General features: G+C 36.5%; 1 protein-coding gene across 2 annotated transcripts in view; it reads right to left on the bottom strand.

The window, feature by feature from the left end:
- The window catches only part of Angpt1 (angiopoietin 1), a 222,895-nt gene extending 196,725 nt beyond the window's left edge, over positions 1 to 26,170 (bottom strand). For both annotated transcript variants that reach the window (XM_013012411.1, XM_013012412.1), the window contains exon 1: positions 25,311 to 26,170. In XM_013012411.1, coding sequence (XP_012867865.1) covers positions 25,311 to 25,607 — 297 coding nt within the window. In that variant the 5' untranslated portion in view covers positions 25,608 to 26,170. The remainder of the gene's footprint in view (positions 1 to 25,310) is intronic.
- Positions 26,171 to 27,097: the final 927 nt, after the last annotated feature.

Here is a 27,097-nt window from a genome sequence, read left to right as displayed (position 1 = left end):
TTTCAGTCAATCAATTGAGAAGTAAATAAGAATTTAGCCCATAATGTGTGAGAACGGGCATGCGTAAGAAAATCCTCTGTATCCTATTATAATTGTGTGCAACAAGTTCAGTGTTCACATGTCAAAGATGACTACTTTCACTTTATATTAAATAGCACATATTTAGATGGCCAAAATTGTGTGTGTGTGTGTGTGTGAGAGAGAGAGAGAGAGAGAGAGAGAGAGAGAGAGAGAGAAATGTTAGCACTTTCAAAATAAGCTTGATTGATTTTCCAGAATGTCATTTTACCGTGGGTGCAGGGGCACAAAAAAATGGCAGGATTTAGAGATCTCAAATGAACAGGACAAAGAATTAGAAAGAAATGTAAATGTACTCAAAAATCCAGTTTCTGCCCTTGGCTTTGGAAATAAACAAACAAAAAGAACAAATGGCCGCTGTTTGGTAAGTAAGTGGTTCTAGAATCTTCTGTCATAAAGTTCATGGATGTTAAGTGATTTTCAGAAGAGTTAACCTGCCTTATGGAAACCTGCAAACTTCATGACCTTAATTTCCCTACTTTTGACATGCATGTCTGCTTCTACACTTCCATTCCAGAGAGGAGAACTCATCTGAACCTCTCACAGTAAGAGTCTGATAAAAAGTTTCTGGGCATCCTCAAAGTCAAACTGTTGAGCAGTCTCAAGAGGTAAAGTTTTTATTTCTGGTTCTGTATTTACAAGCAGTTTATGTAGCATGTAGACATTTCTTCTTGGAGAGCTACTGAAGAGTAAATCAGGTAGGGAGAGATTAGGGGTGGAAAAGTTGAATTGGAATATGTACACATTTTGAATGCACATAAAAGGACTTCACAGCCACCTATTTGCATATTGTGAATAAAACCACAAATGCAATGAGATTAATCTCTCATGAGATAGAAGTTGCTGGTACATTTGAGTATGAATGGATAAGCACTTCTGTGCTCCTTGATAAATGAGCAACCAGATCATGGTGTAGCTCTGCCACAGTTTTTTTTAAAACCCTTGTCAGTGTGACTCCTTATGAGAAAATGAAAGGCTTTTCAAAGAAATATTTCTGCAAACACATCCACCTGCACACACACACACACACACACACACACACACACACACACACACACACACAGAGAGAGTTATGCAAAGAACATTATATACTAGTCAATTGCCTAATTAATGCATATAAGGGTAAGAAAAAAAGCCATCAGTCATTCAATAACCTTCTTGGATGTTTTTATGATCAAACAAATCAATTCCAGTTTTCTCCCTTTTCCAAATAATTTTCAGTTAAATTCACACAGACAAACTTTTCACAAGAATATGCCATCTGGATAGAGTCTAATGAAGAAAATTTGTGTTAATATTCTTTAACACTGAGATTATTGTTGGCCTTTTGTCAGATTTCGGGGGGCATAATAAAAATTCATAAAGATCTTTTATCAAATACATATATTGTCTCTGGTTTTCTACATCTCCAAGGGTACTTGAAACATAGAGGCACATTGCAGTGTGCCTAGGAGACACAACCAAAGAAAAAAATGTAGGCTGTCTTTGTGGGAGGACTATTTTATTTTAATATGCATAATTAAAGTATTATTTTATATGTAAAAATAATGTATCATTTTCTTCTGCTTTTATATCATTTCAACCATATTTCTGATCTTTTGGACTCCCTCCCCCCTTCTTCCCCTCCTTTGGAACATTTCAGAAGGAAAGATTAAGAACCAGTGAATTATTTTTGTATTATAGACTTAGCAAAATTTTAGGAACATTCAAAATCTTATTAAAAATTCTAAGCAGCATATCATATGTCAGTATCTACAATAGATACTTGAAGTGGTTGAATGATTCCTTATCTTTGAGATATTTCTCTTAATTAGCTTGAGATTCAATTCTATCCTATTTTTACTTTTTTAAGACAGCATATAGTTATAATCTATGTGATAAGCAATGACAATGGGATAGTTAGTTTGGCAATAGTTTTATCACTTTACCCAAAACAATGAGGGTACCAAAACAATGGGTTACTTAGAGTCAATAAAATGTATGCGAAATGATTACATAATTCAATGTTGTTATAGATTTAATGTTACCAAATATATTTTTTAAAACTCAGTTGACATTTAATCAACATTCACATGGAATACATGTTGTAGGCAAAGTACATTGTGAACTGAGAGAAAATTCTGAATGTTAATTTTACTTTCCTTACTACTGCTATTTTGGTAGTATATGAGGTTCTTTCTACCTCAAAACATACAAAATGTGTTAGATGGCACTCTGTCTACAATAAATTCACAAAAGGTCCCATTTATTATTAGAGAATAGAAGCAACAAGTACAAGGAAGTATCAGTTTAGTAAACAAATTACATTTAAGGACACTTGTTATAGTGTATTATGTAACTGTATAATGACCACACAAGTGCTTTGCTCTGGCCTATAAACCAGGACAGACAGTGCAGCCTGTCTAGTTCCATTTTGTTGGAGCTAAGTAAACTATTATCACTTTGTTTAATTGAAAAGTAAGTGTATGTTTTTAGATGGTAATGACAATGACATTGGCAATAAGGATGTAAAGAGTGAGAGGAAACAGAGATAAAAGTTGAAGGCCAAAACTGATGTTAGCTCTGTATTTCTTACTACTTATTATCTCTTAAGTGGTCCAGATGGGCAAAGTAGCATCAACATACCCGATGCAGAAGCCAAGTGGAGTAAGCAATTTGACTCAGAGACATTACAAAGACATCACTGGAGTCGCAGTGGTGGTGTTAGACATGACATCTTTGGTGCACATAAGCAGAGAGGAATTAGAAAGTGAGGTAAAATGTGGTTAATTTACACATGAAGTTTCGGAGAGACATGCCTGTCTCACAGATGACCACTAAGCTTCCACTGTTGGGGGTTCTCAGAAAATACAATGTGATTGTTGAATTAGAGGGGGCATTTATTAAAAAGAGCTTATGATCACAAACCTGGAAAGACATGCACGCACGCACACACACACACACACACACACACACAATTCGTTGCTATTCAACTATGCATTCATGAAACTTTTATTGTATGGTTAAAACTACCTTTGAATAACTTGTCATTTATAATCTGTAATAATATCAAATATAATTTTAAAGTAGCAAATATAAAACAACTAGTGAACTAATCAACCTTTTCAACCAAAATTATCTCATACAGCTCTCATGGAGACAGAAGAAATGATGAATTAGATACTGAAAAATTAAACTACATTTTTCTAATAAGCCCTTACTATTGTGTCTGGTATGGCATGAAACATGACTTCCAGCATTGCCTCTATCTTACCTCTATCCTCAAACTGACAAACTTGCATACCCTGTCCCCTGAAGCAAGGGTTGGCTGAAGTGATTTTTGAATAGATCACGGCAGAGCAGCATTGTTCCTCTCTGACAAGACTGCAAAAGATTGTTTCCATCTTTCTAAGAGACTCTATTGGCCTTTATTTATACTCTGATGAAATAAGTGCAATGTCAGAGGCCCAAGTGACAAAGAACTATTGCAGCAAAACGCATGTGAGATTACAAATGAATTCTTCCCTACTAGTAGAACATTTGGTGGTGCCCTGAGCCATGACCAATGGCTTGATCATGACCTTGTAAGAGACTTTGAAGCAGAGGACCCAGGTGAACAATGCCAAATTCCTGAAACACAAAAGGTCTCCAATGAGAAATGTGTGTTGTTATAAGCTACTAAGTTCTGGATAATTTATTGTGTGGCATAGAAAATTAATGTAATCCTCCAATCTCCTCCTGAGAGTAGTATATATTACAGTTCATCTAGCATCAAAAGAATTCTATAAATAGTATCTCCAACAATAATACAACTAGACAAACATTTGTATTATACCATTATCTTTTATTTTTAATTGACTGAATATGAAGGTGAAAGCCCACTTCTGACTTGTGGGCTCAGCTAAATAAGAGGCCTAAGGCTCTAGAATCTGATTCTCTGGATCTTCTTTGTATTTTTTTTGTCAGTTGTGGGGCCTGAACTCTGGGCCTGGGCACTGTCCCTCAGCTCTTCAGCTCAAGGCTAGCATTCTACCACTTGAGCCACAGCACCACTTCCGGCATTTTCTGCTTATTTTCTGCTGAGGAATCGAACCCAGGGCCTTATGTATGCAAGGCAAGCACTCTACCTCTGAGCCACCTTCCCAGCACTCTTCTTTGTATTTTATAGCTTAGAACTATTTCCTGAACTCTTAACATTGCAGATTCCCTCTCTTTTGAAACTGGAATGGTAATAGAATTCTAGGAATATACTGTGTTAACTAAGGTAATATAGAAGAACCTACAGGCAAGCCTTAAAGCCTAGTAAATATAGAGTAAATCAGACCCAATGAGGGAAATACAATGATGACGAGTGAGTGGTTCAAAGGGAGTAAGATTAATAACTAGGTCTTTAACCACATGGGTATACAACAGTTATTTCTAAATCTCTCATTGCTCACATTGGGCATAAGCAGAAGATGCTATGGACATGGAATGAGCCTCTAACAAATTATTTCTGAAAATATGTTCATACCACAATAGAGAGAAAATTTCAGCCAAAGTGTGGCAATGCAAAATCAGAGTTCATTATGGTTTCTTAAACACACATCTTCCCTCAGATAGAAACTCCTCAAATATTACAAGAGTCCTTTTGTAAATGAATGGAATTCATCCAGTAAAAATCAAGATAAAGAATTTATAAGAGCATGTTCCCTATGCAAATGGGAAATTTGGACAATTCATACACAACTAATTTCCTCCCAGTTCCTGTTGATTGAGAGTCAAATTCAAGTGGGACTATAATTTATATGCATGACACAGCAGTAATAAAACTGGTAGGACACAGAGCAAGAATGTGTCACATGGTAGGGTTGGACCACAAAATTCCAGGGTTTCCCTTTCATAAACACGATACCAAGTATGAGATATAGCTGGCCTCATTCATTTCATTCTTTTTCCGTTCTCCCCCCCCCCAATAATTTGTAGTATCAATAATGTGTTACAGTTGTTATGACTAGTATGAACAACTTCTAAATATTAGTTGCTAATATTTAGAGCTCACATTAAGGACAACATGAACTAATCATTGTTAAGGTATATTTTCAGTAGCTGCACAAACTTCATCCTGACCAAGTCCAATCCTTTCTTTTATGTTTTTATTTTCATATTTCATTTTTAGTAATCTATTAACTTATATTTACCTGTGTGGCTACTTACTTAATATCCTATTCTTTTCTGGATTTCACATCATGGATGAATTGTAACATTTTTTTGTTCATTTTGTCTCCATGTTTTTTTGCAAATACTTGTACACATGGTAACCATTCAATAAATATTCAATGAATAAGAATAATGAATGCAAATTTGAGAGCAAATATTTTTAAGCAAGGCTTTACATTCATTCATATAAAATCTAGATATGTTTAATTAAGCAAAAAGAAAATCTTCCCAAAGCTCTTTCATGCAGAATCATTGGAAAACAGTGCTACTAATTATGTCATCTCTGAAAAACTAAGGAAGACAGTAGACATAGCCCACAAACCAGTCTTCAGTTGGCCAAAATCTAGAATGTTTTTCTTCCCTAGTTTATGCAGTTTTACCACTGAAATCTACTTATTTAAAAAAATAGTTATGCCAGATTTTTGGTATTTCAAATTGTACTTCATAAGCTTTTAGCTAACACACAACAGGTTTGTCAGGAATTACCAAGCAATAAGATTTGACATCAAGCAATATGGACAACAATGCCATACCACATCTTAAAAATACCCTTTCAAGAGGCATACAAAAGGATAACATGATGCAGATTTTGCCATCTTGCTTGAATGTTGCCTTTAACCACTCTCTAAAGGCTAAAACAAGCAGAAATATTCCAAAATTGGTCTGTATACAATCTATTCAATACAGCAGTTACAGGAAAGAGGCGTCAAAACTACCCACAGTAACAAACCAAATGCCTTACAGATCTGATGTAATGTACTAAAAATGTTGGTGGACATTTTGTTTTACTGTAAATACTTCAATAAGATGAAGTTATAATTCCGATTTCTTGTTCTAGCAAAAAGTGTAGTCCTTTAATGAGAGATGAAAAATTAATGTTTTGTGAAAGGCAAAGTAAATATTGAGCTTCGTTACTCAGTTTTTAAGCCTGACACCTCAAAAGAATGGAAGAAAGACATTCATAAATGTTATCTAATGTTAAGTATGTGTTGTTAATAAATTTACCATTTTTTGCAATGCATTATTGTAGGTGAGTAATAAAACACATCATTTTGAACCTAGTACAGCCTTAGAAACCTGGAGAATTCATTATGCTGCTGAAAGTGTAAGCTTACTCTATCTTCTTTTCTTTTTAATTTTGATGTTATTGGGATTTCAACTCAAGGACTAGCACTTGTAGAACTGGTGGAATAACAGCCATGTTTCTTGCCCTATTTTTTACTTATCCGCTAGTATTTATACAGGAGAGGAAATTATTATATCCTCACTGTATTTATATTGTATTTTACACTGTATTTCCAATCGATCTCCCTCCATCACACTGCCTGTCCCTCTCCCTCTAAAAATTAGAGTACAAACTTTCTCACATATAACTACTATGCCACCCATAAATATTAAGAAGTATGTCAAGATTTTATGGCAGATAAGAAAACTTTCTTTTGCCTTAAGATGATTTCAAAAGAAATTCTGGATCTAATAAATCAAATCCACTATTTTACAAGTCTTTTCTTTTCCAAATAACTCAACATCAAGAACAAGCATCCCAAAACTGAATTGTTCTCAGATTCTCATTAAGAGAAGTTGTTCTTATTACACAGAGAGTAAGTGTATATCTCTTCGTAAAAAAGACATTATTATCATGATTGTTTTTGAGGGTCCTGGGGCTTGAACTCAAGGTCTGGGCACTGTCCCTGAGCTTTTGCTCTTTTCACTTAAGCCACAGTGCCATTTGTGGCCTTTTCTCTTTATGTGATACAGAGGAATTGAACCCAGGGCTTCATACATGCTAGGCAAGCACTCTATCACTAAGCCACACTCCCAGCCTGAATGACATTATAATAGAAGTATGTTGGTCTATAAAACTCAAGACAGGAAACATTTTACTGGGGTCTATTTGCATGTTTGTTTGTTTGTTTATTCATTCATTCATTTCAGTGACAAAAGCCCATCATTCTCAGGTTTTCTGATTTTTTTACTTAATACCTTTTTTCATCCAAAATCCAAGCTAGGGATCACCGTCACGTATCACGCTTTCTCAGGGAGTGTATCTTTGTTTTATGGCCTGAACATTTTTGAGGAGTGCTTGTCAGAGGTTTTTTAGAATGTTTCTAGCTTGAGATTCTTCTGATGGTTTGTTCAAAATTAGACTGTGGCTATGGTTTCTGAGAAAGAGACCACAGGAGAAGAAAGACATTGGATGCTGTTCACATTAACGTTTGATAAGCAGGCACATCATCAGTATAACTTGTCATTGCTGATACTGAAATCACATCTGGCTTAGGGTGCTGTTTGTCATATTTCTCCAGGAAAGAAAAATTTTCCCTATTAATGACAGTGTTCTCTAGAATAAAGTGAAAAGGTAAAGTTTATACTTAAGAAAGCAGAAGTTATATTCCACTTCCTTGTGAGTAAAGCAGCTACATAAACTATTTTAATTTCATGGGTGAGGATATCTGAAGTCTAGATGCCCCTCAGTGGATGACTAGATCAAGAAAAAATTTGAATTTGTGGAATTTGATGCACTCATTAGAAAGAATATTCTACCATTTGTAAAGAAATGGAAAGACCTGGAAAAAATCATGCTAAGTGAGGCAAGTCAGGCCCAGAGACAATGTTGCATGCTTACCCTTATATGTGGAATCTAGACTTAGCCTATAAAGTTATAAGTAAATATATTGCATGGTATGAAGTATATACAAATTTATTAACTGAAATATTGTAGATTCAAGGGATATTTCAAATAGTGTAATCAGTTACAAGGGTAAAGTTAAAGTTCAACAAAATAAACAACAGGAAACAGGCACTTGATAGGGATGGGGTGGGACCAAGGGAGAAAGGGTAGATGAATGAAGAGGAGAAGAGAAGTCAAGAAGCCAATATATAGCTTACAAAATTAAGAAGAGTGAGAGAAGAAGTTGACTGGGAAGAGATGGTTGAGAATGTTGAAAGGGGTGGCATTGATCAAGATGCATTATATTCATAAACTGCTCTGTTAAATGGCAAGTATTTTGTACAACTACTTAAAGATAATAATAAAAACAATGTAAAATAAAATAAACAATAATAAAGAAAAAAAGAAGTTTGAAATCGTCTTGCTTGCTTCACAATTAACAATCCCTCACGTGATGAAACTAAAACTACACACATTCATACAAACAGGTTAGCACACATCTACAAAGATATTTTTGCCGTATAAAATGACTTTCCATGTAACAAGAGAAGGAAGCCTGGCAAGTGTTTTCATTCAATGTTTTGCTAAAGAAAACTAGTTGGAGCTTTCTTGTTTTGCTCCACTTATGTTTCCATCATAAAGAATGTAAGTGGCTTCCCCATCCTCAGTACTACAAGCACTGGTAATTATGTGACCTGAAGTCTCTAGCTCTCAAGGGATTATGGTTATTGGCCTGAATAAAATTACCTGATATAGCTGGGTGCTGGTGGCTCACACCTGTAATCCTAGCTACTCAAGAGGCTGAGATTTGAGAATCCTGGTTCCAAGCCAGCCCTGGCAGGAAAAGTCCGTGAGACTCTTATCTCCAAAACCAGAAGTGGTGCTGAGGCATAAGTGGTAGAGTGCTTGCCTTGAGCTGAAATGCTCAGGGAGAGTTTCCAGGCCCAGAGTTCAAGCCCCACAACTGACAAATTAAAAAAAAAATTACCTCATATAAGTGATGAGAACTTAAGAAGAGTGTGCGTTCTTGAGAGATGTGAATTTCCCAATGAATGCTTGTTATTTCTACACATAAATATGTGTCTGTTCAAACATCCACATGGTCCATGTTATAAGACTGTTATTTTCGCATGGCAAACATGGGATCATGTTTTCATAGAACCAGATTTTTATTCACATATTTTATCTGAAGCTTGCAGAATTACAAGGGCATGCATCTTTCTAATATTAACCAGGAATCTCTTTGTGCTCTATAAAGTCACAAAATACATTCTAAGGCATGGTCCCACTTGGTAAGTGCTGAAGAACATGCCACAGTTACTGCAGAACACATATGCTCACAAATGTGTAATGAGCCAGTTGGAAACACAAAATTAGACTTGTGTTATTTAAAAGAAAAAGAGACACATGAGACATATTGGCCAGTGAATATCACCTAATTCATTTTATGGCTTCTCTGGTTAGATTATTTGTATTTAAATGATTCTTCATTGAAATGCTTACTGTCTTTATTTTCAAAATAAAACCAAGAAGCTTTATATTTTTTCCTATGGCATATATTTAAATTGCAAGAATCAGACAGATTTAAAAGAATAAAATCATTTGCTGATGTAGGCTATATATGTTAATATATATTGATATATGTAAAACAAAAATTTCTATATATGAATCATGTGTATATAACACCAAGAGAACAGTTTAGCACATGTCTTGCCTAATGGACAAGTAAGAATAATTTCGAATTTTTTTATCTAAGCCTCAGTTAGTAATTTTACCAGTTTCCATAATATATTTTATATGATAAAAATCTGAAAATTCATGGGATATACAAAGATATGGAGGACATAAAAGAGCTCTTTATTTGAGTTAATAAGCTTTAAAGCAGCCTAAGATTATTCTTTTCTCTTTTCATTTAGAATGATGGGATTGAGTCAATAACACCTTACACAATATTGGGAACTATCATGAAAACTACCTGAAGTTACCAGCTCTCTATGACAAAAAACATAAAAAGAATTGTTTTTTGCATTTTCATGGTATCTATTACCTAAGTAAAACACTCTCATATGTACCCAGTTCTAATCTCTTAGTATGATCTTCAAGGGAGACATCTGAATTAGTTAGCCAAATTAATTACAATTCTATTCGTGGAAGCTACCTGTTACCTGATGACTCGTATTCCTCGTTCTTTCATTTGTTTTCCTGTCTCCTATTACTTTAAGAGAGTGTCATGGCTGTGCAAATTATTCTCCCAGCTTTGAGTCATTCATTCATCCTTCCATATTACAACTATAGCATTTAAACCCATTTACTCACCATGATTACTGCTTATGTCTGTCTCTAATAAAAATTTTACAGTAGGTTTCAAATGTCTTCTGTATGGAATTCTACTGCCTAAGAAAGAGTTATAGGACTTGGTTTATACCTGTCCATCCATTTATCTCTTTCAAAGCTTCTGTTATAATAGCTGTAAAAAATATGATTGCCTAAATTGTTCCCCCCCTCTTGAATTATTTTCCTTGACAATGAGTTCCCAGAAGTTGGGTTACTTGAAGAATATAAAAATTCTTATTTTTTGTATTAGCTCATATACCATTTTTCAATGTTTCAATCAATATGCAATGAACAAAAACACCTCATACATTTAAAGAATGTTCCTATACCTGTTTCATTTAAGTCCAGATTCAGCCTCATTAGTTAGGAAGGGGAGAATCTGGTATAGATTTTACTGCAGGAATTCCAAACCACTGGGAATTGAACAGATGCTGCTAACTCATTTTACATTTGGGAGACTACCAGTCAGCCATGCTCAGGAACAGCTCTCGTGAACATCTGGATTTAAGCTTATAGCTAAACATGACAGGTTAAGTAGTGTAGAGTAATAAAATAGTTTCATGACTACAGTTTCAAAATCTGAATTCTCTGAGCTTTTTCATAATTGTTAAATAACCAGAAAGATCATAAAATGGGTAATCATGAAGACTTACATAACCTATGTATAGTATATCATTTTGGTTTTAAGGAATTCTGAGCTACCCAGAGTTCTTGGAGCCTTTTTACAAATACTACTTGGAAGGTAGAAAAAAATTTACTGACAAAAAGAAATTCTTACTCAAAGGAACAAAAAAATAGCATGCTATCTTCAAGTCACAGCTAGTGAATCTTGATAACTTTAGATGAAACTGAAATAACAATAGAGAATGGAATACACAATTAGATTATGAATCAACACTTCATGCTAACAATGACACAGGCTATTGGAACACAAGCTTCTAGAAGCTAGGGAGTGCATTGTCCTTCAAGGATTGGCACAGTGATGGGTACTGTAGTAAGCCCTGCATGTTAAGCCTAAGAACATGGTGACCATTCAGTCACTACTGTTGGCTCAACTCATTGCTTCTTAAAACAATTAATTTTATTATATGCATTGGGCTCACAGACTTTACAGGTGACAGTTTCAGGAAAAGTAGAACGGGAGTAGGTCCAGAGATTTGACTAAATCTGGAGGAAACTTAATGACTGGTGATTAGAATCTGTTGAAGGCTCATTTATGCACACATCTAGACACTAAGAGGACTCAAATATGGTGACTTGCTAACCAGAGCTAAACATGGCTCTAGCTCTGGCTTCCAACAACATAGGAGCCCCAAAGTATATATGGAAACTCAGGCCTTTCAATAGGAAGGTCATAATAAATGAGATGAAACCAGATGATCCAAGGTAAGGGAGGTATTTTATGAGAGGGTGACAGAACAGGGTGTTACTATAACTATCTGGAAAATATGGGACACCATTAACTTCTAGTCATATATTCTACATGTTCTTTCTACCTTGATAAATTAAAAAACTGGATTTTCTTTGTGTCATTATTGTACTCAGAAATGACAGGTATATTTAGGTTCTACATTTAAAAATCTACACAGAGATTTTCAGAAATGTAATACACTCCTACCCAATGAGTGGAGAAATATCACTGTGAGTATTACTGATAAAAAGTCACTTCCTTGCCATTGATTTCTCAAATGCCCAGGGTTAGTGAAGAATTGAACACATGATAAGCTTCTTTTCCACATGTGGTTACTTTCTTTGTGACAGAAAGAGAGATTCTCAAAGTATCTGGTAAATTATTTGAAACATAAAACTGTAAAAATAGGTCAGGCACTGGTGGCTCAGGCTAGGTGCTGGTGGCTTACACCTGTCATCTTAGCTATTCAGGAGGTGAAGAGCTGAAGATTGTGTTCAAAGCCAGCTGAGACAGGAAAATCTATGAGACTTTGATGTCCAGTTAAGCACTGAAAAAAGCTAGAAGGGAGCTGTGGCTCAAGTGGGAGAGTAGCTGCCTTGAGCACAAAATCTCAGTGCCTAGGTCCTGAGTTCAATCCTCAAGAGTCACATAAAAACAATTGTTTAAGTAAAAATATACAGTCTCTAAGGTTAAGTTGTTTATGATATCTTTTAGGCCATGCTTTTCAAAATTAGAATCAAGGGAAGTCCTTGCAAAATAGTAGGGTATGAATATAGAGAGATAATTTATGCTCAAGATAATTCATTTCTATAGTGACCTTTTGCCCCGCATATTATACAAGTTTGATTTGTGTACTCAAAGTCCATAGGCTTTGGTCCCATAAGAAACATAATGGTCTCAAGATACAAATTTCCCCATCTCCCTGACATAGACTTCTTGGCTCTTGTATATATTCTATTCTCAGCTAAGTGATTTCTTTGTGAAAGGCTGAGTGTGGGATAACAACTTATACTGTCAGCTTTAATCAGCTATTTGAGAAAGGTCTCTTAAATTAATTAGTTTATCTTGACTGTCAGTAAGCCAAGCCATATTGATAGTTTCGCTTTTAGAAGTCTTTATTAATTTTCTGTTCTTTTTTTCTGAGTTCAGGAATTACTTCTACAACCTGAACACTTCTACATCAAAACACATATGTCTCATAATCTTTGTAAAGGCCAAGAATGATGCCCTTCTACCCCCCAAAAAAACAACCCACAAACATGACCTTAATTATAATATGGAAATATTAAAGGATATCTCTATTAACTATATTTATTCCTATTTACTCTTTAATTAAAAGAAATAAAATCTATCACTACAATGCATTTTTTCTAATAAAAATGTAGATAAAATATTTAAATTATTATCTTTATTTGTATACTCATGTCAACTTGAGACCATTTGTCTAAGTAATTCATTTTCTGGAGAAAAAATGTGGAAATAGCAATGAATTATTTATTTAAAAAGGAAAAAAACATTCTAAAAAAGGAAGAATACTATGGAACTGTAAAAATAACAGCTTCCTTATAAAAGCTTATGGAAAATGATTCTGATTGATAGAGAAGGCTATTATATATTTATTTCAAAAAGTTTACAAGAAATTATTATTCATGTAAAAATATTCCCTGCTCTCCACCATTCAAAATTTAATTCATGAAGATAAGATCCAAATGAGCAAGATTAACGAATAGCTGCAGATTTTAACCCTCAGAATGTCATTCAAATTTTGCACCTGCACCTAAATGTGAATCTTACAAACACTATTTGATCTCAATGGCCCTTAATTTTCATATTCATAAAATGTATTTGGTAATATTTACTATGCATAAAATGCTTTTACTTATCTATAGTCTTGCTGATTATTACTAAACATATTTCTTAGAATATTAAATTATACTTTTTGTGACAGCTTCCAGTATCCATTCTCTACAAATAAAATTACTTATTCACACACAAAACAATAGCAAATTCACTGGCAGAAAATAAGATATTATATAAATAAAATGAAATCAAACTGCAGTCATGTGTCCCATAAAGTGCAAGCTGCAAAACTAAACATAAAAGGTCATTGCCCAGCTTCTGCTAATATGCATTTTTATATGATTAGTTACCTCTTCCAAAAGCAAGAAATGTAGCAAATACAATACGTAAAGATGAAATGATGAAAGGGTGAAGGAATAAATCCTTACATCTGATTGAATAGTTTCCTGATAAATAGAAAAGGGTACCTAATATTCAAAAACACCATTATATTTCACTGACCAAATAGTAGCCTCCAGATATCTTGGGCTTTGAAGCATGCATCTATTCACATAGACATCCTAGTCCATCTGCACACTTAAAATGCCAACCTGCCTCACATGGTAACACTCAGCATTCAACAGAGAGTTGGGGTCAAGCAAGTGTTTAAAAAGAAAAAAAAAGTATAACTGAATTTTGTTTTGTCACCACCTGCTGTTGCTGTATCTCCTCTTTGAGATTCCATAAAGAAGAATGGGTTGAAGGGACCGGAGCAGTCAGTGCAGCCATGAGTGTTCCCATCTTCAGTTGATGCCCCATAAGCCATGGAGGCAAAGCCCTCACAGCCCCAGCCCCTGAGTGGTCAGACACTCAAATCAGAAGAAGAAACATCTGTCAACATTGTCAGTAAGCAGTAGTGTTCTTGACTTTAGATCAAAATACCAGAAATAGTTTAATTAGTAGAGACAATGATAAATGAAATAGGAAGTGAGATAAGAGGGCTTTGCCTAAAGAAACAACGCATTTCTTCTCATTTTTACAACTCTCTGCGGGACCTACAAAAGAAAGTGCATGCAAAACAATATTTTAAGTTCCAGAATGTGTTCTTGCGTTTCCAAACATGATGTCTGCAGAGAAATCCAAGAGAGAGGTCATTAACTTGAGTAGATGTTTAAAATGGACAGCTTCACTCCATGTAAAGCAATCGTAAGGGGGGGGGGCTAGGAATTTTTAGATAAATAGATTCAGTTAAGCTCTGTAACTTCTGGATGATGGTGGTTCTACAGAGACACACAAAAGACACTGCCGACATGGGATTGCCTAGTCTGTCAACAGACCTGTGGAAGGGCGGGGAGGATCCGCTATTGTACTTCACTAGGCAGGGGGGAAAAAACCGGCTGCCACAGCCAATTTAACCATGGGGATTTAGAGCTGGGGTGGGGACAAATGGCTAGCTAAAAACAGAACTTGAGAAAGGGGAAACTCATTTAGTATGAAAGAATTAAGGGATTAAACACAGAGATGGCTGCAAAAGCTTTTGAATGACAGACTCATGGTGTATAAATTGACAAGAGAAGACAAGGCTAAAGTCGCTAGATCTAATTCCATGGCTGATTAACAGCAGAATTCACGGAGTCAGAATGCCTTGGGTGGGGTATTGGCTTTGCTAGGTAGCCACAGTGGAAGCCTAGAAAAGTAACTCCCTCTCTTGTGCCTCAGTTTCCCTCTTTGTCAAATAAAGCAATGATTATACTACCTACCTCATATTGGCCTGCAAAAGTATTCAATAAATTAGTACTCGTAAAGTTCTTCTAAGGGTCTAGACAAAGTGTTCAAATTGTTGAAAGCGCTCCATAGTTACCTAATTCCAATCCAGGATGGCCCCAAATAATATTTAAAATAGGTACTTAGCAATTTGGGGGTAGTAAATTATGTCAATTATACTTCTATTTCACAATAAACCTGCCCTATTATTGCCTCAATATTGCAAATTGAGGCACAGGGAAGTAAAGAAACTTGCCCAAGGTAACGCAGTAAAAAAGTGATGCTGTCGGAATGCAAATCCAGAGTCTGACGCTAGGTATAGTATCCCCATACAGTCTTTAAATTTGACATAGGAATGCATTCTATTTCAATGGGTTTAGGATTCTCAGTGGCAGGGACTGTCATGGACTCATCCTGCCCTCCTCCCAGAATCCTGCAGACCACCTAAAACACAGTGCATATTTGATTAGGTAACTGGCTAACAGGCAGCTTGGCCTTTGTTCATGCTTAGCTCCATGACTCCTGCCTGCATTGTGAAGTCCCGTGATCACACTGCGGTCCCGGGAGCAGTCCTGACAGTGCTGTGGCCCCGCCCCCTCCCCAGCCCATTAACAGAAGAGCCCTTGCTCTTGTTCATCATTTGTCTCCCTCTCACCTATCCTCCTCTCAGTGCTCCCCTTCCTGGCAGTTAGGCTGAGGCTCTCATGACACTTTATTTAAAACAATAGCAGAGGAAAGAAGAGAAATGAAAAGGATTACACAGCAGGAAAACTCTCTTTGAATCATTTTGTTTTCCAGTTCTGACAACTGCCTCTCTTTCTCTTTTTTTTTTCCTGGACTTAAAGTCTCACAGGTCCCCATGTACAAACAGCCAAGTGGGGTGTGGAAAAAAGTCAAGCCACTGTAAGTCAGAAAAAAAGAATCTCCTAGATTGCTTATTGTGAGAAATTGATAATAGATCCATGTTAAAGCTGGAGAGTGGGAACTTCTCTCCATTGGTATATCAAATATCTTTGCATTATTCATGTACCAAAGAAAGGGGGAAAGCCCGCAAAGCTAATAGAATTAGTGGTACCAAACTCATGTGATTGTTCTTCTGCAATTTGTGGTCCAGGGCTTAGGTGTGTATGGGAAACTAGACTCAGAGACTATTTTCTCTAGTTGTGACAAAATTAATCTTCCCAACAAGAATTAAAACAAAATCTACAATACTACCACATTACAATACTAACCATCCAAGAAAATGGCAGTCCTTAGAATCTTGTCCCTAGTAAGTGTCATGTACTTAGAATTTAAAACAAAGGTTAGCTAAATCAATTTAACATGCCAGGAAAAAAGATTTGAAAATATCAAGAAGCCTACTTCCCATTATCTTTGGCTAGCTTAACAAGGAACTCTTTCTAAAGTGAAAATTGCAATATTAGGCAATCATCAATCACTACATATTCCTAAATTAAACATAAAGTATATAAATGATGATTTAGGAATTAGGTTAAATTATACACCCTGCTCCTGGATTAACTGTGAATTAGTTATTATGATGCTAAATAGAAGTAGATCTCAACTTTTCCTCAACTGTTTTTTTTTTTTTTTTTGGTGGTCCTAGGGCTTGAACTAAGGGTATGGGTGTTGTCTCTGAGCCTCTTCATGCTCAAGACTAGCGCTTTACCACTTGGGCCACAGCACCACTTTCGCCTATTTCTAAGTAGTTTATTGGATGTAAGAGTTTCACGGACTTTCCTGCCCAGGCAGGTTTGACCCGTGATCCTTAGATCGCAGCCTCCTGAGTAGCTAGGGTTACAGGCATGAGCCATGGTATCTGGCTCAACATTTGTTGTTGTTGTTTTGTTTTGTTTTGTCAGTCATGGAGCTTGAACTCTGAGCCCGGGTGCTGTCCCTCAGCTCTTCAGCTCAAGGGGCGTGCTCTACCACTGGAGCCACAGCACCACTTCCTCTTTGCTAATGGTTAAGAGATAAGAGTCTCACTGACTTCCTAGCCAGGACTGACTTTGAACTGTGATCCTCAGATCTCAGCCTCCTGAATAGCTAGGATTACAGGCATGAGCCACTGGCGCCCCACCTAGCGCAACATTTTTTGAAGACCAGCCCACCAGTTAATTTGGGTGGGTGAGTAACTTACCTCCCTGCCTTTCATTCTCTTAAGTGCTAATGTGGTCTATTTGAAGCTATATTACTTGGTACAAGAGGGTCCCCTGAGGAACACCACTGGGAAATACACAGTGGAGTGGGTCCTGGGCAGGATCTCATTCTAGATCTGTTCTAGACCCATCACTTGCTTTGGGATGACACAGGAAGCTTCTGCCTAGTCTTTTCTTTGTTAAGTTCTATATTCCTAAGACTTACACAAAATTCTTCCCAGCAGCACATTTTTTAAAATTTATCAGCTCATCTATTAAAAATATTAAACACATTTCAACTTGTTAAATACTGAATTCCGTTTACTAAATAAATATATACATTCTTTCAATTATTTTTTTGGGGGGGTCCGGTTGTGGGGCCTGAACTCTGGGCCTGGGCTCTGTCCCTCAGCTCTTCAGCACAAGGCTAGCGCTCTACCACTTGAGCCACAGCACCACTTCCTATTTTTTTTCTGCTTATGTGGTGCTGAGGAATCAAACTCAGGGCCTCTTGCATGAAAGGTAAGCACTCTACCACTGAGCCACCTTCCCAGCCCCTCAATAAATATTGTTTAAAAACCCACTGTCATCTGATAGCTCCATTCTTATTATTAAGAAACCAAATAAATGTCTTGGGGACATGGTTCAAATAATTGAGCATCTGTTTACTCAAACCCCAGTACCCTTCTTCTCCCCAATAAAATGAAATAAAGTAAAAAAAGAAAAGAAAAAGAAAGAAAGAAAAAAAGAAGTACGACTGGTGACATTAGTCATAAGGACACAATTCCCTGCATATTTTATCTGTACAATTAAGAAAAGGTAGATGCCAAGAACTGCTGAGCTCAGCAGTTCTTGAGCTGCAATAAATACCCATTGGACTTCAATCTAGTCAGCTGTATATTAATAGCAAAGGCAAGAATAATGTTAAAATGTTTTACAAGATCCTGGAACTATCTTTAACAGTTTAGACGGGAAATGTAATTTGGGACTTTAAGAGACTTAATTATTTTCAGGAAATGGAAAATCTGCAATATTTTTAGAGTCCAGTGTTCTAACTTGTGCATCATCAGAAATAAAACCTATAAAGGGCACTCCTTCCTAGCGAATTAAGCCATGTGTCATTAAACTTTAAGATACATTATATTTCAAAATTATCCTCAGAATTCTATATAAATGTATATGTTCACATATTTAATGCCAGAAGTTGGGTGGCTTGCATGTTTATATTACTGATGATTCAAGGAATTCAATTATTCTATTTCATTCATATTTCAGCTGCTGACTTATTTCATATACATCTTGATGTTTGCACTAATTTGCACCATCTTTCAGTAATTCAACACAAATTTAAGCAATGCATTCTGATGTACACCTGTAGAAAATGATCTAGAGAGTCATCTAGTATAATGTAAATACAACAGTTATCTCGCCTTTTATTTACTAAAAATAGTAATATTCTGCAATGATTGGAATGCATTATCAATGACATTATTAGGTACAGTAGGACATCACTTTTATTTGTTTCAAATTCAGATTATTTGGGTATATACCCAAGGCCAAACAAGCCTGAAAAACTTCTCACTTCTAATATTAGAAGTGACAGATTCTATGTAAGAATTAGAGAAGAGTATTCAGGTATAGACCCAACATGTAAACAGCTTCCAAATAATTCATGGAGTGCTTCATTCTTGAGAAACTCTTTGATAGCAGAGGGGCACATCTTTTGTACACATTGTAAAAAGGGTTAAACGCTAAGAGGTCTTCCCTCCCACAGACTATGGGGCTCAAACCAAAGGGGGGTTTGGAATTTCCCAACTTCACTGCAAAAGATAATCTTGTATTGGAAGGAAAGTGGAGGGTGACTCAGAATGTAATTAGTGTTATGCATCAGAGCAAATGACACAATATAGCTTGTGTGTGGGGGGGGGAAGAAAGGTACATGACAAGGTCTAGGGAAAGGCTGCTCATGTGTCTACACAGAGGTCATGGAAAAATGAAACTACACTTCCTAAATTAGCAGTTAGAGTACAGGGGCTAATAATGCCCCATATTTGATCACTGAGTCATCCACTGGTTTCTCCTCCCTCTCATCACCTACACTTCTTGCTTAGCAAATATAGTGGAGGGAGAAAGGTTTCCAAACACATGGAATGCAAGAGGCTGTGTTGAAGACCCTTTGCTAAGAATGCAGAATGCCACCGGTCTCTGGTCAAGCATTTTCACTAATGTCACACAACAAAATGAAACAATCTACAAAATGAGGGGCCCTGTAGCTCAGACTCCTTTATTCAGCAGCTAAAGTTCTGCATTATTAATCAGGTGTTTTTCTCTGTTTACATGTATCTATAATGGGATTACTTCTCTGATCAAGTGATGAGAGGCAGGGAGAAGAAAAGACATGAAATTCCCCTGTCTATACTGCTCTAAAAATCTCGCCACACAGCATGCCAGACTCCAAGCCAAGAAATGGCTTAGTCAGGCTCTCAGCCAACTGGCATGGACCTGATGCTTACTGGGCCTCCTGGAGGACAATGTTTTTCCCACACAACCAACCTCACAGTTTATCTTAGTGGTCCTAATATTAATACACTAATTCCACTTGTGATAGAGAGCAAGAGTCATTAACTGTTTTGGGAAATAGTCAGATTTTCCCATTTGGTCTCCATTGCAACCCCCAAGTCTGTTCTTATAGGGAAAAAGATAGTAATAGAGGACAAGTAAATACATGATTGTGGTTCTGTCCCAATAAAACTTTATTTACAAACTCCGGTGACAGGCAAGATTTGGCCAAAGGTCAATATTTTACTGACTAGATATAGAGAATGGAAACCCAGAGTATTAATCATAAATTGCCATGTTACATATCAAAAGGAAAATATATGGAATATTGTTGAACTTTTTTATCTTTATAGCTAATCTCTTCTGGGACATTTAAAATTTGTCATGTTTTGGTGTATTTGGATGGATCAATTCTAGGATATTCCCTATACACTTGGGTCACCACAAAGTCTGTGAATGTTCAAGTCCTTTATATAAGATGAATTTACATATTACCTTCACACATCCTACCTTATATATTAAACAATCTTTAGATGATCATAACTAATTAAATGCAAATGCCATATAAATAGTTGTCATACCATATTATTCAGGGAATAATAATACAAAACTCTGTATGTGTTGGTTGAATTGATGGAAGTAGAATCTGCAGATACAGAGGCTCAACTGTGTCCTCTGGCATTTACATTTTAGCCTGTTCCAAAATACTCATTCTGTAGCCAAAAGAATAAAGAAAGTCATCAACAAAAATGAGTAACTAATACACACATGGTTTCAACCTTGTACAATATACACTCAATCAACAGATATGTTTTGTGGTCCCACTATTCCACTGTATGTTATAAATGCCTCCAGGTATGAGGCACATAGCACCAATGAGCTAGACAAAGCCCCTGCTGTAGCAGTTCACATTGTTAATAGGAGGGGGCAGAATAAATACTATGACAAACAGTAAGTAATATATTGTCACAAAGCAGTAAATGCCATGAAGCAATTGAGCAGTACAACGTATTATCAAGTCACTTGGCAGAGTGGGCAAGTGGCAGGCAATGATGCCAGAACTTTCTGAGAAGACTTCCCACTCAATGAAGACCTCAGTTGTGAGAAGGCGCCATCCATGCTAATAGCTGGAGAAAGAATTTTTCTGAGCTGAGTAAATAGCTTTTAAAGTGCCTGAGGCAGGAATGAGCTTGCTTCTTGGAGAAATCACAAGAAAGGTAATGCCATTTGAGAGTCAGGAATGTCCTTTGAAGGTGGTAAATGTTGAGGCCAGAGAGAGAGAGAGAGAGACAGAGACAGAGACAGGGAGCATCATAGAAGTCCTTATGGTCAGGAATGTGGATTTTATTCTTGTATAATGAGAAACTATAAGATTTAAGGAAAGAAATCTTCATATTCTTCTCAATTATGATAAACCAATTATTTCATATGAAAGATGGTTCCAAATGAAATGTTAGATCCAGGGCTAAGAAGACCAACATCACACATGGAAAAGCATCTACTAAAACATCCTCTAAAACCCAAAATTCATCAATGGAGACAGAAGGGAATTCCTTCCCTAAGGCTTAGTTAGATAGCTTCAGTTGCCTAGCTCCTATTTTTGTTGTTGTTGTTGTTGTTGTTATCGTTTTGTTTTTTCTTCTTCTTGAATCTCTTGATTCTAAAATGTAACAAGCAAACATACTACTTATTGGATGAAAAGTTAATGTAGATTCTTAGGTTCTTCCCTTGTATTTTCCAGATCAAGTTGTTGGGGACATTTCCATTACCTTAATTTTTTTTTTTTTGGTCGGTCATCGGGCCTGAACTATGGGCCTGGGCGCTGTCCCTCAGCTCTTCAGGTCAAGACTAGCATTCTACCACTTGAGCCACAGTGCCACTTCTGGCTTTTTCTGCTTATGTGGTGCTGAGGAATTGAACCCCGGGCCTTGTGCATGCAAGACAAGCACTCTACCACTGAGCCACTTTCCCAGCCCCCATTACCCTACTTAAATGAAATTATTTCCACTAACTTTTCTTGGCAATTCTGGGCATAAATCATAATATATGTGCATGTGTGTATATGTGTATTCTAATCAAAATTATAGATAAATGATTAAAACCATTAATTCTCTATTTATTTCATTGAGGACATCTCCACTTATAAAAAATTTAAGAGTATCCTCTCTGGTTTTTATTGTGCCATCACCAGCCAGCAAAATACTTGGTAAAAGCTAAACAGACTTTCTAAGGTTGTTCAAATCATGGAATACCATATGATTTACATATGAATATTTTAAATATGCATTTTTACAAACTTTTTAATAATGGAGAGGAGAAAATAATAGCTCATGTAGGAGAGGACAAGGATGTTAGTCAATACCTTTCTCTGTCATAGGAAGGTAGAAAGGACAGAACACAAAGGCCATTTGTATTTATTGTCATGTAACCACATGTGTAGTCATTCTCAGGTATTTGGTATGTTTGCTTGCTAGTAATTCTGAAAAGGGCTTTATCATAGACACATACCCACATGATTCACACAATAAAACTGTGATGTTAAGCATATTAGTTACCCTATTTTTCTTTATCAGACAAGTCAAGATAGTGTAACAACCTACTTCATGTTAACCAATAAGTTATCATGGGAAGTTCAACTTTTAAAATTTAATTCATCATGTCAAGAGATCAGGTCCCAACAATTCCATTACTTATAGTGACCAATAAGTCTTCCGCTTCCTGGAATACCTTGCTTCTTATCCTGTTCAGTTTCAAGACCAGAAGATTTGGAGTAAAATTTTTTAAGAGCATAAATCTCATGAAGTTCTAGTAAAGGCCAATACCATTCAAAGAATATTTATAAAAAAAATACTTAACCAGTGTTCACAGAGGAGAATTTAAATTACACTTATTTTCATCTTGCATTGATAATGTACATTTACTCTGCAGCAAAACTGTCTAGACAGAAATTCTAAGAGCTGCATACTTATCATCGTGTTTTGATTAATTATCTCATTGAATAAATGGATGGATTAATTTCACTTACACACACTGATAGTATTAACTTCTGCAGTTCATTACTTCTTACCCAATAGCAAATGCTATTTATTGAATCAAAATAGAAACGGTTCAAGTTGCAGAAGCAAATATTCTAAACAGTTCTAGTTAAAATATGTCCATTTGAATACTCAAAATAAATATATTATATGAAATTTAGAACTCCCAGTGAAGAAAACCTTCAATTAAGGGAAACTTATGAAAGCAAGTGCTTTCATGAATGCATTTATTTGGTTTCTTGATCCTCCAACCAATCAGATTAACAATGACAAAAGATATGCAAATTTAAGCAGACAATAGTCAAGCCAAACTGCTCTGACTCACACCAACTGGGACAATTTTCAACATCTATTCAGCTTGATTTATTCTTGCAAGGGTTGATATGACTGAAGAACAATTTACTGGTTATGCATGGCTATAATCTGAAAGCTATGCCATAATCACTGACCAAGAACAATACCAACAATAATCAAGCTTATTTTAAAGATAAATTAACATATGAAATGAATACATGATTTGAGCTCAGCTGAATTATGTATTTACCTTGTCACTGCTAAATAATTACATAGCAACAAAAAATATGCATTACTATGATTACATCACAATGTTGATTGTATGCTTTGAACAAATAAAACACTACAGTTTTGCTAGAATAGTTCATTTAAAGTGTAGGCCTAAATTCCTCTCCTTGTATCTCCCTGGAGGAATCTAGGCTGATTTCTCATGATTGAATTCTCAGTAAAATCACATGGATAGAATAGTGAGAATAATGACAAGCCATTTGATAAAATTCATTTCTTTACTGTGGAAATAGGATTTGCCAAAGAGAAACTAGATACCCCATTACTCTATTGTGAACTAATGCTGTGATAGTGCCTTAAAATTAAGCTACAATTATCAAAAGACTGAAGAATTCTGTTTGTTTTCTATTCTTTGCCTACCTATTGTTATTCCACCTGTAGTCCTCAATAGGAAGATAAAGTGCAATTCCAAGTTTGGAAACTTAGAACCACCAAGTCCTAGTTAATGTGTCAAACAAAGTAACAGTGATCTTAGTTCAGTCCCTAGTGGACAAAAGTAGAATAGCTCTAACTAGGCGTGATTCAGCAGGCACCAACCCAAGTGTGACCAGGCGGGAACAAAAAAGAGCATTTGTCTTTTGCCTATCTTTTATCCTCTTACAAGGCTTGCTGTGTTAACAGACTACCTTCAAGAAACCGGATTGTCTTCTAAATACACCACATAGCTTAGCAAAGGTCCTGAGGAGAAACACATGGAGACACTGCCACCCTTCTAGTGACACAGCCAATGAAATGCATTTATTACTTATTATACAACTGAATGGAGCAAACAGAAAATGAGCTTCAGAAACTATCATATTATGAGTAGAGTTCAAGAAAAACTTTTGGTGGTTAAGTTGATAACTAAATAATGAGTTCTGAGTTTTCAAAATTAGGATTAAAAGAAATACCTAGTACACATTAACATTCATCTGGAAACTGAGACTCACAGATGGCACTATTTCTGGAAGCAGTGCAGTGAAGGAGTTCCAGTAGGAATCCATGCAGACAATGTTTTCAGCCCAGATCTGCAGGTGCACTTCATGAGCAGCCACCGGCTCATTTTCCACTCTGACACTCTGATTGTGGGTAGACAAGCCTTTCCTGACAATGGCACATTAACATTTATCTCCTTGAGTTTTTTTTTTTTTTGCCACAAGAATAGAAGAAATATATGACAGATATAACAAAAAAAGTCCTCTGCTATTCTACTACTCTATGTAATTAACAGCTTCCTCGTTTATATGTATAAACTCTCCAACCAAATATCATAAAACTTTTTAAAATTTTTACCCTACCTTTACTAAAGGTTGGGGGGGGGATAAACATTTTTGTGATTTCCCATTCTAGCTGCGTAACTTTAATTTTGCTATAAAATCAATTAGATCTTAACTGACTATTACCTTTTTTTTCATTTGTTTGATTTTATCAACTTACTCACAAGGTGCATGCTTGCTTGCTTTCAAGTTGAGTTTTGACAGTCAGTGTGCTGGAGAAACACTTTTAAGGGTTAGAGCTGTCATAAAACGTGCAAATGAAGGACCACTATACATACATACATTTCATAGACTTACACAAGCCCGGAAACCTTGACTTACCCAGAAAGTCAGAGGGGGGGGGAAGTGTTGCATTTGCAAACACTGCCTCCCTGGAGCAAAAGGTAAACACACAAAAGTTCCAACCAACCTCCCCCCTCCCCCAGGAACTCTTTCAAGTCCCCTGCAGAGTGAGAAAGGGGTGGGGGGGCGTGTGGAAGTAAAGCCAAGTTCCCGTGCAATTAGAAACTGAAAGCAATCACTTACTTTTTGCAACCACTGAGTATAATTTTCCATCACATGCTCCAGATGTTGAAGTTTCTGGGAAGAAAAATCCGTTTCCACGTGTGGAGCATCTCTCTGCAGAGCATTGGTGTTGTACTGGTCCGTGGTACTCTCCCGACAGTTCCCGTCGTGTTCTGGAAGAATGAAAGTGTAGGCGCATTGCCCATGTTGAATCCGGTTATATCTTCTCCCACTGTTCTCTGGACTTCGGCGCTGGTTGCTGCACCCTATGTGAGTCAGAATCGCCGCGAAGAAAGCAAAGGAAAGGAAAACTGTCATGGTACAGCCACCGCGCTCGCCTTCCGTGCCTCTCCCGCAAAACTCGCGCCTTCTCTTCTGACCTTTACACTAGCTCTTTATTTCAGGTAAAACTGCTTGCTTGTTTGACTGGTGGTTGTTGTTTTGTTTTGTTTTGCCTCCTCAAAGCAAACGTTGGAAGAAGAATCATAGGAAACTAGCCATTTGTTAGCTTTGTTCTAAAATGTTACATAAACGTATAATTTCTTTTTATTTCACTGTAATGAGAGTTTCCTTCGTTAAAACTTGAGATATTTATTGCATAGTCGCTGAGATTTATTGTTTCCTCTCTGTGTAACCGTGCAGCAGCAGCGTAGAGCCTGCCCGAGTCAGCTGCGTGTACATATTCTAGCCCCTTTCCTCTACCCTATCTGCTGCAGATCTGCTATTTTCTCCCAGACCTCAGTGAGTTTTATTAAGGTTGCACATCCAAGCCAAGCTGGAAGCAGGCAGTCTTTCACAAGATGACTTGACAGGAATGCATGAGTGTGCCCCTATGCTAAGGACTGCTGATGGCTTTGGGCGGTGGGATCGTCTTACAAATTGGCTAGATGCGCATGACCTGGATCATGTATGGGCCTCCCGCCCCCTTCGCAGACAATTGCCCGGAGTCCTTAGCAGATCCATGGAAAATCAATACAGAGAACAGTCCACCTTAATACACTTTTGGTGTGTATGCTGACCTACTAAAATCTAGCAAGCTAGCAGGGTGGCTTTAAAGTTACTGTTTAATGGAAGAAAACTACAAAGAAAGTTCATCTAATGTCTGATGATAACATATATTTGGTAGTGAATGATACGTCTGAATCATTATTACATTTCTTTAAAAAAATCTATTCTTGACTCTGGGGGAAATATATTTAAAGCTATTTTTAGAGATGGCATTCTTTCTTTGTACTCATTTAGACTTTCAGGAATTGGAGAATGGAATGAGGATCAAATTATCAAGGAAATTACCATAATTTGTCACTCACGAGTGACTTAGCACATGCATATCTAAGTACACGTTGGGATATGAATTTTAAATGAAGTGCATTCTCTGATTAGAATGCAGCTCTTCATGTCCTCTGTGTGTGTGTGTGTGTGTGTGTGTGTGTGTGTGTGTGTGTGAATTGAGCAATTTCCCTGCAAAAACAATGTGGTTACAACTCAAGACAGTGGCCTGAGAATTATTAATTCCTGTGGTACGTGCTAATCACATATTTCACAAGGACCTCTTTGGTGTTGCTAAGGCTATCTTTAGCACTGGTATGGAAATTCCACCTAAATCCTCTCAAACCACTAAGAACAAGCCTCTATCAGGTGTGCCAATGGCCTGCACAGGAGAAATCTCTGTGGTTTTGAGAAAGAAAAAAGAAAAATGATCCGAGGTGATTTCCCAACTGTGCAATATAAACACTGAACAAAAGGATCCATAAACTATAAAGAATGGGAGATAATTACAGAATTGAATTTAGCACTGAGAGCTTGAC

Source organism: Dipodomys ordii, unplaced genomic scaffold (genome assembly GCF_000151885.1).
Source record: "Dipodomys ordii isolate 6190 unplaced genomic scaffold, Dord_2.0 Scaffold17, whole genome shotgun sequence".
NCBI lineage: Eukaryota > Metazoa > Chordata > Mammalia > Rodentia > Heteromyidae > Dipodomys > Dipodomys ordii.
This window is presented reverse-complemented; position numbering and strand designations above follow the sequence as displayed.